The sequence below is a fragment of the Uloborus diversus genome, chromosome 5 (genome assembly GCF_026930045.1).
Source record: "Uloborus diversus isolate 005 chromosome 5, Udiv.v.3.1, whole genome shotgun sequence".
In the NCBI taxonomy this organism is placed as follows: Eukaryota; Metazoa; Arthropoda; class Arachnida; order Araneae; family Uloboridae; genus Uloborus; species Uloborus diversus.
In genome coordinates this window covers 48354540-48372906 of record NC_072735.1, presented here as the reverse complement: position 1 = coordinate 48372906, position 18367 = coordinate 48354540, and the positions used below count along the sequence as shown (strand labels likewise).

Sequence of the window (18367 nt, the reverse complement as noted above, 5' to 3'; positions counted from 1 at the left end):
ACATTCTTCAATTAAAATGACTAAAAACCCTTTAAAAATGAAAAGCAATTCTTTGCAATTTGAAATAGTTCGCCAAATAAACAAAAAATACAATAAATTACATTAGCAGTAGCTTTAAAAGGTAAACAAATGATTATGCAACTCTATTGTTCATAGCCAAAGTCGCCAAGCCACCACTGTAATCCAGCCGATCAGAGAGGGAAGCCAACTCTTACAGATTAGCAGTCTGATCTTTTGAACGAAAACTTTTAAAACTTCATATATTGCTTAATTTGTTCTTTCACCAAAGATAAAGATCTTCCGGGGATATTTCTATAATTGGGAATCTGGCAATCTTTTTTCATTGGCGTCAATTTTTGGCTCCAGCGCCTGCGCGAGAGGTGTTTTTCGTTGCAAAGCTAAACAAAGAGAACGGAAACATCTATTTACACAGGGCTACTATAAATCAGCAGGGTTACCAAAATAAAGTTATTAACGCCAAAAATGAGACGACCGCACCAGATTCCCAATTATCTAAATATCCCCGATCTTCTACTGTACTGATCTTTTGTGTTCAGAACTACCCCGTTGTAATTTCTCTGAACAAAAATAAAATTTGGTTCGTCTTTAAATTCCATCATCTTTTCCTTTAATAATGTACAGATTAGTTTGATAATCCTTAAAGTATTCTTGACATCGGTGTCAAAACTCAGATGGATTTGAGCCGAGAAACAAATGTTGCTAGGTACGGTACTTTCTGATCATTTGGTTAGGAAAACCTGAAGCACTGATCCGGTCACATGGTTCAACTACGACGACAGAACACACGTTTTGCCTTGCGTGAACCTTCCAGTACTTTACTTTAAAATATATCTCGGGATCTAAATCGTTGCTTTTACGAAATGTAGGCTTCACTCTCTCTCTACGTTTTATCCATTTATCAATTGACATTATCACAGTAGGAAATTTCATTGCAAAAAGCAGAGCTGGCCTATGTACTGTCCTTTGGCAATGGGTTAAATATTTATTTCAATTCTCGCTCAACAATAGGTTAAAATAAATATTAATCATTTGGGAGATACAACCATCCAATGTTTAAATTAATTAACAAAAACGTTTCCAATTCTATCCATCGCGCTTCAAAACCATGCTTGCCACAACTTAATTACACACAAAAAATTTCATCAAAATCGGTCCAGCCGTTAAAAAGCCTTATGGTGACAAATGTCCGCACAGAAGATTTTTATATATTAAGATATTCAAACTTTATTTTACACAACTTCAAAAATAATTTGATGCATATATTAAGGCTACATTGTGATAAAATTTTTCATTTGAGATCACGTTTTACTCAATGAGAAAAAAATAAGAAATTTTAATTTGCTCAGTATTTCTAAGAAAAAAACATCCTTCATCAGTGCATCTCGAACGAAACAAATGAATTTTCTGTACGTTAGTATTGATTTTTTAACATCAGCCATATTTATCATACTTTTCCTAGATTTTTTTTTTAATTTTTCAGTAACAATGACTTTCTAATCACTGTTAACTGTGACATGTCTTTCAGCTTTCTGTTAATTCAAATATTGCACATTTTAGCTGCATTGCAATGCAGATACAAAAATTCATTGTGAATCCTGTTTATGGAAGCGAATACTTGAACTTAGACAAGTCAAACATTTTTGCTTCAGAAAATCATCCACAGCTAAAAAAAAAGTGATTGCTTGAAAAGAATATTTTTGATAATTTATAAAATGTACAATATTAATGCCAAAAGATGTATTTTAAAAAAACTATGAGAAACAAAATGAGTGAAAAAGTTCCTAGTAAAAAAAAATAATTCTGCCATATTTTATATGAAAATAAAAAGTATAATTCTTGGCAAAATATAATTACCTATTAGCTTCTGCTAATTTCTCCAATTTATACTTCTCGGCTTCAGCTGGTCGACGAACGGTAGCCTCTAATTCTCTCTCTTTTCGCATTATTTCTTGTTCTTGCACTTGTATATCTTGAGTTCGTTCAATGACTTTTACCTGCATTTGTTCTTCCTTGATACGTTGTCTAGTTTTGGCAGCTTGCAAGTTATATGCAAGATCAGATTCTGCTTTCTATAATTGAAATTACAAAATCTTTTCATTTTTATAACATTTGACATAAAAAAATCCTACTTCTCACATTGAAATTTTTAGACAATGAACTAGATATTTACAATTTAGGTGCACAGAATACAATGACACAGCCAGAAAAAAATTCTGGGAGGGATTTTCAGTATCGCTTGGAGGAGGAAGGAGGCTTGTGAAATTGTACCAGTTTGTGAAAAGGGGAAGAAAGGGGTAACATCACACATTTTAATAAGAATTTGTTTAAAAACAAATAGAGTGACATGTGACAAAGGGAGGAGAGATAAGGTGTAGTATAAGACTTTTTGAGAAAGGACCATTTATTTTTTAAGACCATTTTAACCCTCTCATACCATTATTGGTGCTCATCACATAAAATTACATGTATGTTTGAGAATTGGAAAGTAATTTCGGGTTGCTTCCAACTCAGTAGCAGTAAGATATTTAGTTAACCGTTGCTCCCTATTCAGTTGCACTTCCCTCATTTAAAAAAGTTTGAGTACTGTTTTTTCACCCCCTATTGAGGAGGAGGGAGAGAGAATTTGTTAGAGTTCTAGGTGGTATTTAACCCAAACCCCCTCTTGTGGCTGTGTCACTAATAGATACAAAGTATACTTAAATTACCTTTGTGTTTACTTCCATATCATATGCAGCTTTTTTTAATTCAAAATCTCTTTGAGCTTTGGCAATTTCAGTATCATTCAGATATCTAGCAGCCATTCTTTCCTCCTCTGCAATTGCTTCCTAGAATTTAAAAGTTGCAATATTAGAAAAGGGCAAATACAGTACAACCTTGATATTTCAAATCTCTTGGAGGGGGGAAAAATTCGGAGATATTGACTTTTTGAACTATCAAGGTTTTGAAAGAAATATACAAGTAGCTCTCACAATTACAAAAACATACACCATATACATTTATATATGTACTATGGGACCACTTTGAGTTATGATTAATAATTTACTTTTCAATATTGGAGATTCAAATTTAATGATTGTCAAAGGCATACAAGATGAGACAATGAAATGAACAATGATTTCGACTGTTTCTTTATCTAAAAATTTGAAAATTCTAATTTTATCCGCAACCGGTAGCCCCTAGCATTCAAAACTTTTTTTTTATTTCCAATGGCTGGCAGCAAGAAAAGGTTACAAAGAACAAAATAGCAAAAACAAACACAATACATAGAACAAGGAACAATACAGAAACAATAGAGTGAAATATTTAGCTGCCGATACGCTCTCTTGCTACCCAATAACGGTCACACAGGCTACGTCTGGAAAGCTGGGTGCAAGTGTGCAGGTGACGAATGTCCATTTCTTCGTTTGAATTGCAAAGGGGACAATTGGGACTCTTCACAATCCTTAAGCGGTAAAGATGTTTTGGTAAATAGTCATGGCCAGTTAAAAGTCGAAACAAATCCACTGACTCTGCTCTTGGTGCTGAAGGGACAAAATCACGGTTGATAAACCTAACTTTGTGGTTGCTTCTAGCTTTTAGGTCTTGCCAAAAAAAAAAACTCTTGATTTTTTCCTTATATATAACTTTATTGCATTGAATGAGACTGGCTCATTTGGTAGTTGAATAATAGCAGACCCCCTCTTGGCCAGAGCATCAGCAAGCTCGTTTCCTCTAATCCCACAGTATGCAGGGATCCACTGCAACGCCACTTTAATATTCTGCTGCACCAGATCGTTAATAAAACTGCGACATTCAGAAATTTCCTGCGATTTGCAGCTCTTTATCGATGCTATCGCCTCAATAGCCGCTTGAGAATCCGATAGGACAACGCATCCCTTAAGTTTAAAATCACGGTATTTCAACTGATCTAGAGCCATCAAAACTTTGACAGTAAATTCGTAGGAATTTTAAAAACGAAATGAGGAAAATGATGAATGCATTTTTCATTTTTGCTTGAAATCTGACCCTGTTCTCGAAGTGGACAACATGTTTGAAAGAAATGCACAAAGATTCTAGACTCCGGGGAAGACACTGAGATAAAAAGATTTACAGCACCATCCTCATACCTACACTCTTTTATTATCTTGCCCGAACCCCCTATTCGCAAAATTTCCCAGAAAAGGGATGAAAAACTTCAAGCAATTGTCTCTGGAACTGGTTTTACAGCAAAAATTGCCAAAGAAAAAAGACAAATGAAGTTTTATTTAGGAGCAAAAATTTCGACATAACAAGGGTTTCAAAAAATAAATTTTGAGATAACTAAGGAAAATACATAGGAGTTCGTCTGGAAAATGCAGGGGAAAACTTTTTTTCAAGACATCAAGTGTTTCAAGATAATGATATATGAGATATCAAGGTCTGACTGTAGCTTTAAATTGTGCAGTTTTTATACCAGCACTTGTTTTACAGGAAAGTCCTTGATAAAGCATGTTTTTAATTCAATGGGTACAAGCAAACCAGATAAGTGGCAGGTTCAAACTCATAACTAGAAGAAAGTCTTCGAAGCCTACAATAAAGATTCAATGACACTTTGAAGTTATTTACGTTTACACCACAGCAGTCGGCATATTTATCGAAACAGTTGTACATCAACAAAAAGTAATTTTCCTCCATCTTAAGGTTAGTTTGATGCTTATCAACGGCTTATTTTGTCTTTTCAATTCAACTCATGATTCTCATTCTTAAAAAAAATGAAAAAAATTAAAATATAAAGATAAGGTTTTGAAACAGGCAAATTTATAAGCAATGAAAAATTATGAGGAAAAAAAACTGCTAAGCGGAAGATTCGGTTGAAAATTGGAAGCCTCCCACCAAAATACGGAGAGTTGGTAACTCTAATGAAGAGAACAATATTGTGGTCATCATGATGTGAGGCATTGCAACAGTCTCTGCACTGTTTAGCATTAGCATTTACAATAGAGCAATGCTTCTACCAAAAAATACTATGAAACCTAAAAGAGATAGCAAGAGAAAGAAGCATTTAAAATTGAAAGTAAGGACATTTGAATGTCTTTTTAAGGTATTCAAAACATAAATGAAAAATAAGACTTTCTAAGGCAGAATTCTTCACAGCAGAGTATTTAAAATTTAGTCCTTAATTGATTATATTAGAATTTAATAAAATTTAGGAAAGAAAAATCTGAACAAAGCATATAAATGTGAAAAAAAAGAGCCAAGTTCGATCGAAATGAGGTTCGAGGTAGACGGTGTCACCGACAAAAGAGTTCAGATCTAAACGGGTACCAAGTTCCATGGCAGTTCCTTACAGATGTTGGATTTTCCCATGTTCTTCAATTCATTTTGAAAACAATTTTTTGCTTTCTTTGATAATGGATTTTAAACTAGTGGCAGGTTTTAGTCATCAGTAAACTGTTTTAAAAACATTTGACTACTCGAATTATAAACTAACTTGCAAATGTTTTAAATCCAATAAGTGAAACCAAAGGTTATGTTCTAATTCAGATAATTAAATGTAAAAGAGTGTACAGATAAATTATTCCTTTTTTCCCCCTGCTTTTAAGGTGTACTGTTTTTCTTTTACTAGTAGTTTTGAAGATGTGTCAGTAACTGGGGACTTGGCGCAATTGCCAATTTTGGGCAACAATCGTCTGTTTCTGCCTTTATCAGCATGGTCCAAGTACCTTAGCTTTTAGTCTTTTGCGCCCACAAATTTGACATAAATTGGAAAAACTGTGAAAACTCATAGTCTTCAAAATCTGTCTGCAATTTCTATATTTTCCAGGGAATTATCATAACGAAGATCGTAAAATGTGCATTTGTTTTTTATTTCTTTTTCTATTCCTTTGAATTACATTTACATCACAGATGTCTGAAGCCTACATTTTACCCCAAAGAAGGTGTTTAATGTTTTAACTCTTTGGCTAAATTCTTAAATGACAGCAGTGTGGCGAATTCAAGTTGTAGATTTCCGAATTTAATTATTTGATGGATCATTTTTCATTTTAGTAAAACTTTAAGTATTGTTTAAAGCCCTGTTCTGTATAAAAGTTAAACATTAAATTTTAAACTTCAATAATCTTGTAATGGCAATGTTTGAAAAGCAGTGCTTTGTTTTGATTTATTTGGCGAAACATTTTGTAAATGTGCCGCAAAGTGATCGCGCCATGATGCTAATAAAAAATAGCGTAGTTTTTTGGTATATTAATGTAGTTTTGTGACTTTTTAGATTATTTTCCTTTACATGTGTATGAAAATCTTTCTTTGTGCCAAATTTCAAGTATGTGAGGCACTTGGAATTTTGTAAACATTTTGATGAGTGAGTGTAAAAAATGACACTTTTTATATCTTAATAATTATTTAACTAAGAGAGGTACATTCATGAAATTTAGGATTTAGGTCTTCTATGCAACAAACAAAATTTCAAGCACGTAGATTTAACAGTTTTTGAGAAATGAGGGGATCAAAAGTAGCTTGAAATGGTTTGTGTAAGATACACACTGGCAAATGCATTGCCTGATTTCTCAACTTGGCTGACACACTGCCGTGTGTCTAAATACTCATTTGACAAACTATTAGTTACAGAACTGCTTACACAGTTTTATTTTATGATTATGATTGGAAGATTTTTTTTTTTTTTATTATTAAAAAATCTTGAAACTCACCTTTATTTGGGAATCTCTACGGGCTTCAGCTTCACCCATGCGAGCATCACGTTTTACTTCAGCAGTTCGTGCCATTCCCAAAGCTTTAAGGTACCCCTACATGTACAAAACAAAATTATAAACAATTAATTTGATTATTCAAAACATATTCATAGCCAATACTATTTAATACCTTGATTCATCCATTTTTTTAAACAGATTTTAAAGGATATGCTTTTAGTAAAGACATATATTTCTTTTTAATGTAGACATAATTTAAGTCACCTTTTTTAATTTTTTTGAAAATGCATTTTGAACCCATTAACAAAATTCCGAGTTAAATTTTTACTTATAATATATTTTTTTATAATTATTACACACACAAATATATATCCAATCCTGGACACCTTTACAATGAACTTGCAAATATATATGTTCTTTAAAGTTCATGCTGACTTTTCTAGTGCAGAGGCAATGTATTGAAACTACATAGCAGTTTAAACATTTTATTAAAATATTCCACTCAAAAATTTTTGTCTCATGATTCAATTGTACTCTCCACAAGTCATGATGTTTTAAAGACACTTTTTTTTTTTTTCATTTTATAAAAAAAAATCACAAGACACTAATGAAACAAATGTGAAATAATTTCTTTTAATCAACTGTATGATATAATGGCTGTACTGCAGTGGTAAGCATAAAAGTCGTATGTGCACTTTTTACTAAAATTGAGTTACGTTCACCAAGTGATCCTTTGTCATACTTTACCTAAATAAAATGTTTTATGGTCATTAATGAATAGGAAATATCTTTTAAAAAAATCTGAAAAAGTTGCCTTCGTATCAAATACATGGAGTCACATGAGTTTAAACGGCAATTTCTCATTTTGAACTCAGATGCAGATAAAACTTTTGCGCTTAGCATGGCTGTATGGTGCATCTTGTAAAAATAGCGAATCTACCTTATGTAAGCATGACAACACAGTATTGGGGACTTGAATAATGTGTAAGTGAATACTTAAATTTTAGCCTAAAACTATGCATATATCAAGTGGATGATTATAAAACTATAAACTACATAAAAATTTGCAGGAATATAAAATTTTTTTGGAGCTGGAGAAAATTTCTACTGTAGCAATAGTACCACACATTCATCCTTCATACAAAGGTTGAACCGGCTTAACTAGTTTACTAATTTGTTTGACATCATTTCAGTTCCAAAAAATTCCTTATTCAGCAAATTTTGCTGATGATTCGGCATTATTGACAATATTGCAACTTAGCAGGCTTGGAGTCAATTACGAGAAAATGTAATTGATTGCGATTATGATTAAGAGCCTAGAAAATAGGAGATTACAGAGAAGATTAGATTACGTAAAAAATGTAATTGATTACAATTATGATATGCCAATTATGATTTTGATTGAGATTACAAACTCTTGGGGAACAAACACATACACACAACACACATATATTTTTTTGTATATTATTCTCATTGCATTTTTGTGTATTATTCTTATTAAACATTTGTGGTAACAACACCATAGTTGAAAAATTATGATTTTTTATTAACAAATATTATAAAGATAACCAGGTTCTATTTATCACACAGGAACCTGGGGCTCGTGCCCTGGGCAGGAGCAGGAAAAGGGAATTTCTGAGGAGCAGAATTTTTTTCCATGATACAGTGAAATCCCGACTTTACATTTTCTGTCGGATTAGTGATAAAAGACGTACCAGGCGGGAAAACGTAAAATCGAGTGCAGGGCTGAAACTCTGTGTGTATTGTTTAAATATTGATCCCTATTAATGAACATGTAAAAGAAATCTTTTTTTTTTTTTACTTAATTTCTTTAAAACCACATTCCATATTAACAAATTTTCCTCAACTTGTTCTTTAGTTTAATTGCAAATTTAACGTACAAATTCTCAAACAAAAATTGCTTTAGCATTTTTAAGCTTTGAATCGCTTGATTAGCTGTGGGTACATCTTTCTTTTTTTTTTTTTCCCATCATCTTCATTACTCTCATCAGGAGCTGGTGTTAAATCAAATACCAAAGTAATTTGTGATTAGATGAGATGATAATGTGTTATCAACTTCTGGAAGATTTTCAAGTCAAAGAGCACCAAAGCTCTGGTCCTCAATTTGGCTGAAGGAAGATTGTCTGTAAGCAGGTTTCCTCCAATTATTCAAACAAAAAAAAAGAACATAAAGAGTTCCAGAGTGGCTTCTAACAGCTATACAGCAAATTTATCTTTAAAAAAAAAAGAAAGGAAAAAAAATAAACACTTGTGTGAGTCCTATAAGAGAAAAATGATTTTGGTATCTTAGTACAAAAACATATTAAGCAGAATATTTGAATAAGGGTTATGTTAAATCTGGAAAATTTTAACATTATCAGTATCAAAATTTTCAGGGACCAGCAGAAAATGACATACTAAGCATGATAATGTATGAAATGGACAACTTAAAATCGGGGTCCTACTGCATCATTTTACATTCTTTTAAATCATACCAACATACATAACCCTTTTAGAAGAAGAAAATGAACTTACTTTTAGTTCTTGATTTCGAATGTCTTAAATTGACATTCTCCAAAAATGTCAAAAAAAAAAGTGAGGACAATCAAATGCATAAAAGCACTAGCACGCTTTATACGTGTCTTGTGGCTCCTGACCCACACCTGTGCGTAAGTTCCTGAAAACATGTCTTTGTGATCTTTTGATATTGTTCTTTCCAAGATGGCAGCTTCACTTCAGGGCTTTGCTTGTTTGCCTGCCATTGACAGATGAAAAGGAAAATTGATGTCCAATCCTAAAATCCGCGGAGACGTTCCTGCCAAATGCACCTACGGCAGGGTAGCAACCGAATAGGCTCATTTATGATCCTCTTTTACAAATAGCCCTTCACGACCACTAAACAGCAACACTTTAGATTCTGACTAAAAAGCTTCATCTCCATCATTTGCATAGTCGCAACTCAAAAGTTGTCACTTTTAACTAGTCAGGATCACATGATTACAATGGGAAATTACAATTACTTAAATTTAGATTACAATTACAATTATACAAGAATCACTTGATTAAAATAACGATTACTGTCTGACCACAGATTGTATGGCAAGACAAACTTTTGTTTTGCAGCCGGAAATGGACAAATCTATTTTTTTAGCGATGCCAGTTTTTGTAGAAGCAGAGTCTCATTCGAATGAACGGAATACTGGCATCAAATTTTTACTTTTGCCCCTCATTCAGATAGATTTGTCTTATCTGGACATTTGAAAATTCCATACAATCCGTGGTTGGACAGTACAAGATTACGAGAATCCTATTGCTAGATTATGATTACACAAAAATGTAATCAATTACTCGGATTACGATAACGTAATTGACAATTACTCCAAGCCTGCAACATAGATATGTTTTTTTCTTATTTCATAATTTTTTAAATTGTTTTTTAATGATGCTTAATGTGCCTTCTCATTAAATGGTATGTATGAATGAAGTATGTGTATGCTTGTATTTTATCATTCAGGAAAATGGGAATTTCATTTGGGAAATTGGCAATTTTCCCCCCATCAAAAATTTTAGTTTGGGGTACACTGCATCACTTATGTGATGCTTAATGTGCCTTCTCATTAGATGGCATGTATGAATGACGTGTGTGCATACTCATATTTTATCATTCAGGAAAATTGGAATTTCATTTGGCAAATCGACAATTTTCTTTCTTCAAAGATTTCAGTTTGGGGTACTTTGCATCACTTATGTGAAGATTGTTTTTTGCAGGGTATCTGCTACATTTCAAATTTTGATATACATGACTTTCCTTGACCTTCTATGACTTCTGCTCCTAACTTTCCATGACTTATAGGATGCAATTTTTCCAGAAAAAGAAACATTAATTTTTCACAAGAATACCTGAATAAGTGTTTTGTGAAAATTAAATTGCAGCCATCTGATCTATGTTTTGGACATATGCTTCAAAAAATTTAAATTAAAGTGCAATGAAACTAACTCAGCTACTATTGCAACAAAAAATCAATCTATGCAACAATAACTACATGAAATAATTACAGAGTTTTAACTTATTTATAGTAGGCCCTCGTTTTAGGAGGGTTTACGTTTTACGGAAAAGCCGCATAAATTGAGACGTAATACTAGTGTTAAAATAGGGGTTTGGTTCCGTAGATAACAAAATACTTCATTCTAGTGATGAGTAATTGTATAATAAGTTTAATGTGTACTTATATTGACTTTTATGCACAACATGCATAAAGAAAAAATAAACTAATTTCATGTTCTGTTTATAAAGAGGAGCTGGCTATGATGGTCTTTTAGCAGTCATTAAGAATTTTTCTCTGTAATTCTTTGCAGAGCATTAAGGCATCCAAGATCACTTGCGTTATTTCCATGATAGAATCTTCCTTTGCTAACAAATCAGAAAGATTAAGGGCCGTTACGGGGGGGGGGGGGTCCTAAGGTTCAACCCCTAAGGTTGACGGGGGTCCTAAGGTTTATAGGAGCAAATGCAATCGGGTGCCGAAATGTGAAAAATCGAGACTGACACATAAAAGCATAATAAATGGCTAAGATGCTTAAGTTTTGCTCCTAATATGTAGAATTCAATAAATATGCATGATCTTGAACTAAAAATCCATGACCAGTTGACAGTTTCCATTATTTTCGAGCATTTTTTGCTGAAAATCATGATTTTCCATGACCATTTTCGAAGATAGTTGAAATCCATGACTTTCCAGGTGCGCGGACACCCTGTTTTTGCCCTCAATCATCACATCAGTAAAACCCATACCAGAATAAGTACGTCGGCGATAGATAAGGTATAAATCAATGTGCAGGTTGTAGCAGACTTCCAGAATATCTAATGCAAGTAGCCTCAAGTATGTGGTTGAGAATCAATGCGGTAAGTGGTTGCATACTAATATACATAATCAATAGTCAAAAAAGAAAATTGGTTTTCAGTTAAAAAATTTACTTTGTTGTAGAACTTTTCTTACCTCTTCATCACTGATATCTTTAATTGTGTAAGATACAACAGTTATTCCCATGTTTACTAAATCAGAAGAAGCCACTTCAAATACTTGCTTTGAAAACTTCTTTCTGTCTTTATAAATTTCCTGAAATTTTGAAATCAAAATGAAACTAAGAACAAACAAATGTGAACTTCAAAATATATAATTAGAATCGTAATCATAAAACAGTTGACTTTTGAAAACTATGCAGATGATTACTGCAGCCAAAAATAATGAAACTTATTTCTGTATACTTATTGGAAACAATACTGTGAGTTCAGCTCTCTCTTTTTTTTTTACGTTTTTTTTATACGTCCCGTGTTTTGCGTAAATAAACTTTTTGCTATAATTACGCAGCACTCTTTTAACATCCCCTTTTGGTTAATAATAATTCTTTTTTTCTTCTTATAAATATGCAATACAAAGCCTATTGAACAAAGGTATAAAACTATTTTCAGTAAAAATATGACTTATTTATTGTATCGATCGGCACATTGTATACACATATTGTATATGTACATTGTATAGGTATAAAAGCAACACCCTTGGACCAATGCAGGTGCAAACTATCTCCGACTATTGTTTTAGCAAAATGAAGTACTTTCATTCAGATTGATTAAAAAAAAGAAATTCAGCAAGCAAAACCAGGAAATACATGATAAATACTGCACGATAGAAGAGTTTTCACTATTTTTTGAGTCAGAATCCTAAATCCAGAAAATTTCGGAATTTGGAAAGGCTGCATTCCCAAGCATTCCAGATTGGGGGTCCCATACTGTACAACAAATACTGTGACATATGACTAAGGGAATAACTAAAGGGGAATAAAGGTAACATTTTTATTTTCAGTACATGTTGTGGTAACGAGGTACGGGGAGATATACCGTATCTCACGGTGAGCAAGACCCACACATTAAGGGGTAAACTCCCAGCTGGGCTGACGCCCAGCACGGGGACCTTCCCCGGCGCAATAAGTACCAAGCGCGTCCGTAGCATGATACGACTATCGACCGCCGCACTCAGCCGTGCGGGGGGCCCGCTACGCGGACCCCCCGGGCGGTGGAACCTAAGGCCTACGGCTAAGAGGTGGGGTGCGTGCGGAGAAAAGTACATGTTGTGGGATACATGTTGTTGGTTAGTAGTCATGCGTACCCCTCAACTACATATAAATGATGTTGTGTACGACATACATAACATACTTATGAATAAAAAATTAATCGAGTTGTTGCTATGAATATATTTCGATGAGTTGAAAGGTAATAATAACTTGTCACAAGGTGAGTGATTATTAAATATATGAACTTGTATACCATAGTATCAACTTGGTTGATCTACAGACCAAAATGTTGACTTGCTCTTATGTCAATTCTATAGCATGCACATAGAGGCACATTAAAACAGCAACTTGAGGAATTGCAATATGCAAAGTGAAATAAAATTCTATTCCAAACATAATTTTTAAATAATGAAAAATATATGTTGAAGACAAAGTTAAAACTTGTCTTTTCCTTTGAATTCTGAGAGTAACAAAATACAAAGTACCAAATTCAACTCACATAACATCAAGTTCCTTTCTTTTTTTTCTTTTAAATTTCTGCAAGGCACTTTTTGCTTCTTTCTTTTTTTAATATTTACTCTTTGCTGCTGCCACTAAACATCTTCAAGAATAGTTTTTACTCTATTTTCTCTTTCTTTTTCCAAATTCAAGCATAAAGTTGATAAAACAGTGAGCAAAGTTAAATTTTTCATGTTTTTTAGACTTAAGAGTGAAAAAATATTCTTATTTATGATACATAGGAATTAGTGATGTGCCGGATCGTTAAAAAAGTAGATCCGCGGATCGGATAAGGATCTCAAAATGTTTTTTACCCAATTCAACTATCTAAGTGTAAAATTTGTTACGGAAGGTATTCCCGTCAGAATAATGGCAATTTCTTCAAAAAATGTCAACTGCGGCAAAAATATAATCAAGACTATGATTTACTCTTTGAAGAAATCTCCGTTAAAATTGAGAGAGAGTTGGAAGGAATGGGTCAGCGCTGCATTAATGCTTAGATGGAATGTGAAAAATTATTTCTAGCTTACTCGGAAGGTGTAGGATACAGGAGCAAGAGTGTAAAGCTGCTACTGGACAGGCTAGAAATAATTTTTCCTATTTTATTTCAACATAAATGCAGCACTGACCCATTGCACGGAACTTCTTCGACCGACGAAATACAGAGCCGGGAACACCTTTACAAACAGTAAATAGAGAATTTAGTCTCTTTTTTTGAAGGGTGGGGAGAAAAAAAAATGAAGATTAACAGAAACCCCAAATCAATAACAAAAACTAATATTAGACCAAAAAATTTAAAAAAAAAAGTGTCCCAGCCGACCTCATATTAAGATGGATTTCACGGATCAAAAAACATTTTGTTAACAAATATGAACTGGCAGCAGATAGAAATTTTAAATCATTGAGCTTTTTCTCCTTATCTTCCGACTATGAAATCGCTACCAATCATGCGTATAAAGTCTTTGAATTGTATTTAAAATTTACTGAACAAGATTATACTCCAACTGTATACAACTTGGAAGTTCCAAATAAATATCAGACGCAGAAAACTTCGTTCCTTCAATTTTTAAGTTTTTACTACCATAATTCTGAAAAACGCTAAAAGTCGGTTTTTATTAACACCTCCAGTAATTAAAGTTCCACAAAAATGAGGCCAAGCTAAGAACACTTTCGGTCAAGTCACCTTTTGAACAAAAAAAGAACTATCAAAAACAGTTAATCTGTTTAGGAGCTATGATGTCACAAATAGACACAGATACACTTTAAAAATTTATTACCCTTTCCTTTTTGTGACGGCGGGTACAAATTGGCTTCTGAAATGATACCTTTTTATTTAAATAAGGAATAAAACCTAATTTATACGGAATTTTACAGTCTTTTATCCAAATATTTGACAATTTTCGGAATGGAAAAAATCCGTCAGAAAAGTAACGGATACGGATACCCAAAACATCACTAATAGGAATACAGCATTTGATAAAAAATGGTTATAAATTGTATTCTTCATCTCCCAAGTTGTATATGCTATGTTCCTAAGCAACATATAATTAGCCTGAATTTAATACGTAAGGAGAGTAGCTTTTAATCAAATCTAGGAGGTTAAAAACTTTATTTTTTAGTGGGACACATTCATGCTCTGTTTTTCCATGTTTAAACAAATTTTCAATTGGCTGTTATTGAGACCTAATTAAGTCGTTTCAAAAAGTCTAGAAACATTACGAATTTTTCCAATGAAGCCCCAGTTTAAAATGGCAGTTTAATAATAACTTTTCAGAAGAAGTAGTACCACAAATGTTAAGTATAGTGATATATATGCTCAGATGTAAATGTATAGGAAATAAAAGTTTAGGTGACAAAATAACGATGGGGTTCAAAGCAAAGTTTTACTAAGTCAGTAAGTAGCCCTTAAGATTTAGTTAGACGAAATTCTGGAACCGATAGGTTTAATAGTCTATTGCAAAGGAGGGTCAGAAAGAGCATGCTGCAGTGATTTGAATTTATTAAAATGAGAAATCTTGATGGATCAAATTTTCACACTGAAAATAGAACGAGAGAAAATTGTTTTAAGCTGTTGAAATCCGGCGTTTATATTGAAATTAGAAAAATTTACTACTTTAAAGTGAGTAGACATTTCAAAACAGTTTACTAGACACAATTACTTGTAATAGAATAGCTTTAAGAAGACTCTTGGTCTCCATTGAGGAGTAATAAATTGACTAGGCTCAACCTAGCTGGGCCAAGAAAAAGTTGCTGGTCATCATTTTAGCATTCTATGATAATAGTTAAATGACATTATTAAAACATTACAATCACTCATTTTACCTCCACTGACATGGTTCCCATTATTGCCCTCTGATGTCCCTCCAAAGTTTCTCGGGCAATATGCATTACATCCGACTCCTTTTTCCCAAGAAATTGTTCACAGGCAGCTCTCAACATTTCTGCATTTTGGCCTTGAATTTTAACCTACACAAAAGGATAATATTATTGACATAGACTTATTTTAAAAGAAAACAACATTACAAGAACATGGCATGCATATATACAAAACATATTTACACTCTCAATTACCTGAGCAATTCCAGTAACAGATATTGGCACCCCTTGTTGAGTATAAACTTTGGGACTCTCAATTGTTAAAGTCATCGTATTCAGAGTTATTCTGCAGGAAAAAAAAATAGTGAAAACACATTTCAAAAATAGAAAGCAAAGAATCCATATTATCAAAACTTGCAATATTATAATTAAAAATATGCAAAATAGAATTTTTTTAGCACCTAAGCTTTTATATTTCATTAAAAGTGATCTTTTAATCAGTGTGTTAGAAACAAGTGATCGTTAGTTGCATTTTAAGATCAAAAACTTCGATTTTACGCCTAGATGTCCAATCCTAGGCACCAAATTTGATGCCTAATATAAAGTTTTGGATCTCATTGAAGCTTTCCTTTCTAAACTCATTCTGCTTGAAACCCGTTACTGCTGTGATGGACAAATTAGCAAAAGTGCTTTTAAAATAGTCAATTTTGTCTTTAAAAAATCTTTCTTCTATACATATTTATTTTACAAGATTGCTTAAATTATGCTCTATTGGCAAATGTAGAATTTCTGTTTCATATTTTTTTTTTTTTTTTTTAATTCCAAGAAAACCAACAGTAAGCCTTGGCCTTCATGGACTGTTGCGCCGCTGAGCAGTTCTGAGATATATACATTTGATTTATTAAAAATTGTACCTAACTCGATCATTTTGATAGAAACTCACTCTAAGTGCAATCATAACGCCTTGATTTAAATTCCTATTTCTAACACTGGATAGAGGAGAAATCATTTCAAAATTAAAGATAGAAACAACAACTAAATTTCCAAAAAAATTGCAATAATGCATTTTTTTAAAGATAAAAACAGCTCAGAATTTGCATAGAAGGCTAAAAGAAAATAAATCAAAATAAGATTTTTTGGAGGAAAAAAATCTTTTTACTATATCTCAGATACAAAAAAAAAATGTACACCCAAATTTTAAAAAATAAATAAATAAATAAATAAAATAAAAACAATATATAATACAGAAATTGCTTTGATGTTAAGTTGATTTTCCAATTATTTTCTAAAACAAAAGAATCTTTAAATTCACCTATAAATTTGCAGCAATAATGAAACAAAAAAATTACTAAGTGAATAGTTTATCATTAAAAATCATTTACAAAGGTAATTTTCCTTTACTTTGAAAGAGATTTTTTTAAATACTTTCTTTTTTTTTAAATAGTCAAACAATTAAGTGCTTTAAATTTTGAGAGCAAACTTGCAATACATTTATTAAGTGCTAAAATTAAATTCACATTAGATCACACACAAAAACAACATTACATTAAATATTTCCTTTGATCTTTAAGAAATAATTGTGTACTAATTAATGGTAATACTTATTGCTGTTTTTAATCAAAGATGGTTTATCAATTAAAATCAATTTAATATACAATATAACTTTGATTAAACAATACCCAATTTAATAATTTCCCCAATTTAATGATGAATTTCACTGGTCCAAATTTTACTATTGAATGTCTATGCTCCTAGATTTAATGATAACTATTTCAAGTCCCTTGACAATCATTAAATCGGAGTTATTCAGTATTATACTGATTTTAGGTTTTTTGTTCTACACATTCAAGAAAATAAATTAGTCATAATTTTAGATAATGTTTATAACTAAAATTATAACATAAATTGTTTGCAAAATACGGTCTAACATGCCCCATGAAGCAGATTGATATACACCAGGCAAGGCGGCACACCGGTCCATTTTACAATGTTCTGTTAAAAAAATCAGTATAAAAAAAAGATAAATTTTACTTTCAAAAATATGTGGCATGATGAGACATGTTTAGTAAAATTTATTGTGGAAAATGGAGTTTTTCATCAAAATTTTTTTTTAACAAAATAAAAAATTAAAAGTAGGAAAGTGGACCAACATGCCAACTTCCCTTATTATTGATGTCCAAGAGGTAAAATTACATAAAAAACAAAAATGATCGAGTTTTATAGAGGCAGATGCAATCAGATTTTGCAATGCGTCAGAAATCAAGGCTGACATGTAAAAGCATAACAAACACTGCGATGCAGAAACTTTATACCTAATATGTAAAACTAAGTAAGTATGTGTGATCCAAAATTCAAAATCCATGACCATTTTCAGTTTTCATGATTTTAGAGCATTTTTCACATAAAATCATGATTTCCCACAACCAAATTCAATCGTGTTCAAAATCTAAGACTGTTCAGGTGCACAAATACCCTGTAAGTTCTAATTCAAATGCACAATTTAAAAGAACTCATAATGAAAAAAATGGCAGTAAAAATGTTAAAACTTTCAAAGATCATTTACCTTTGAACTCTTTGTATTACAGGCCATACAAAAACCCTTCCACCAGGTACCATCAAAGGATTAGTGTGGCAACATCCTAAGATAAACAATAAAAATACAATTACTAGTTTTAGAAACATACAAACATGTAAATAGATGGTACCTTTTTTTTTAAATCTCAATTGAAATATTTGAAATGTTATTGCTACATGTAGTAGTTAATATAGCTATGCTTATTATTTAGTTCTTTAGGTACAAA

The 18367-nt window shown here is 32.2% G+C and overlaps 1 protein-coding gene across 2 annotated transcripts in view; it reads right to left on the bottom strand.

The window, feature by feature from the left end:
* Window positions 1-18367, bottom strand: part of LOC129223353 (flotillin-1-like) — a 35786-nt gene that overhangs the window by 15193 nt on the left and 2226 nt on the right. For both annotated transcript variants that reach the window (XM_054857922.1, XM_054857921.1), the window contains exons 2-8: window positions 18130-18205; window positions 15822-15912; window positions 15573-15716; window positions 11681-11800; window positions 6684-6779; window positions 2727-2846; window positions 1876-2090 (exon numbers count right to left, since the gene is read on the bottom strand). In XM_054857922.1, the coding sequence (XP_054713897.1) occupies window positions 1876-2090; window positions 2727-2846; window positions 6684-6779; window positions 11681-11800; window positions 15573-15716; window positions 15822-15912; window positions 18130-18205 (862 nt within the window). The remainder of the gene's footprint in view (window positions 1-1875; window positions 2091-2726; window positions 2847-6683; window positions 6780-11680; window positions 11801-15572; window positions 15717-15821; window positions 15913-18129; window positions 18206-18367) is intronic.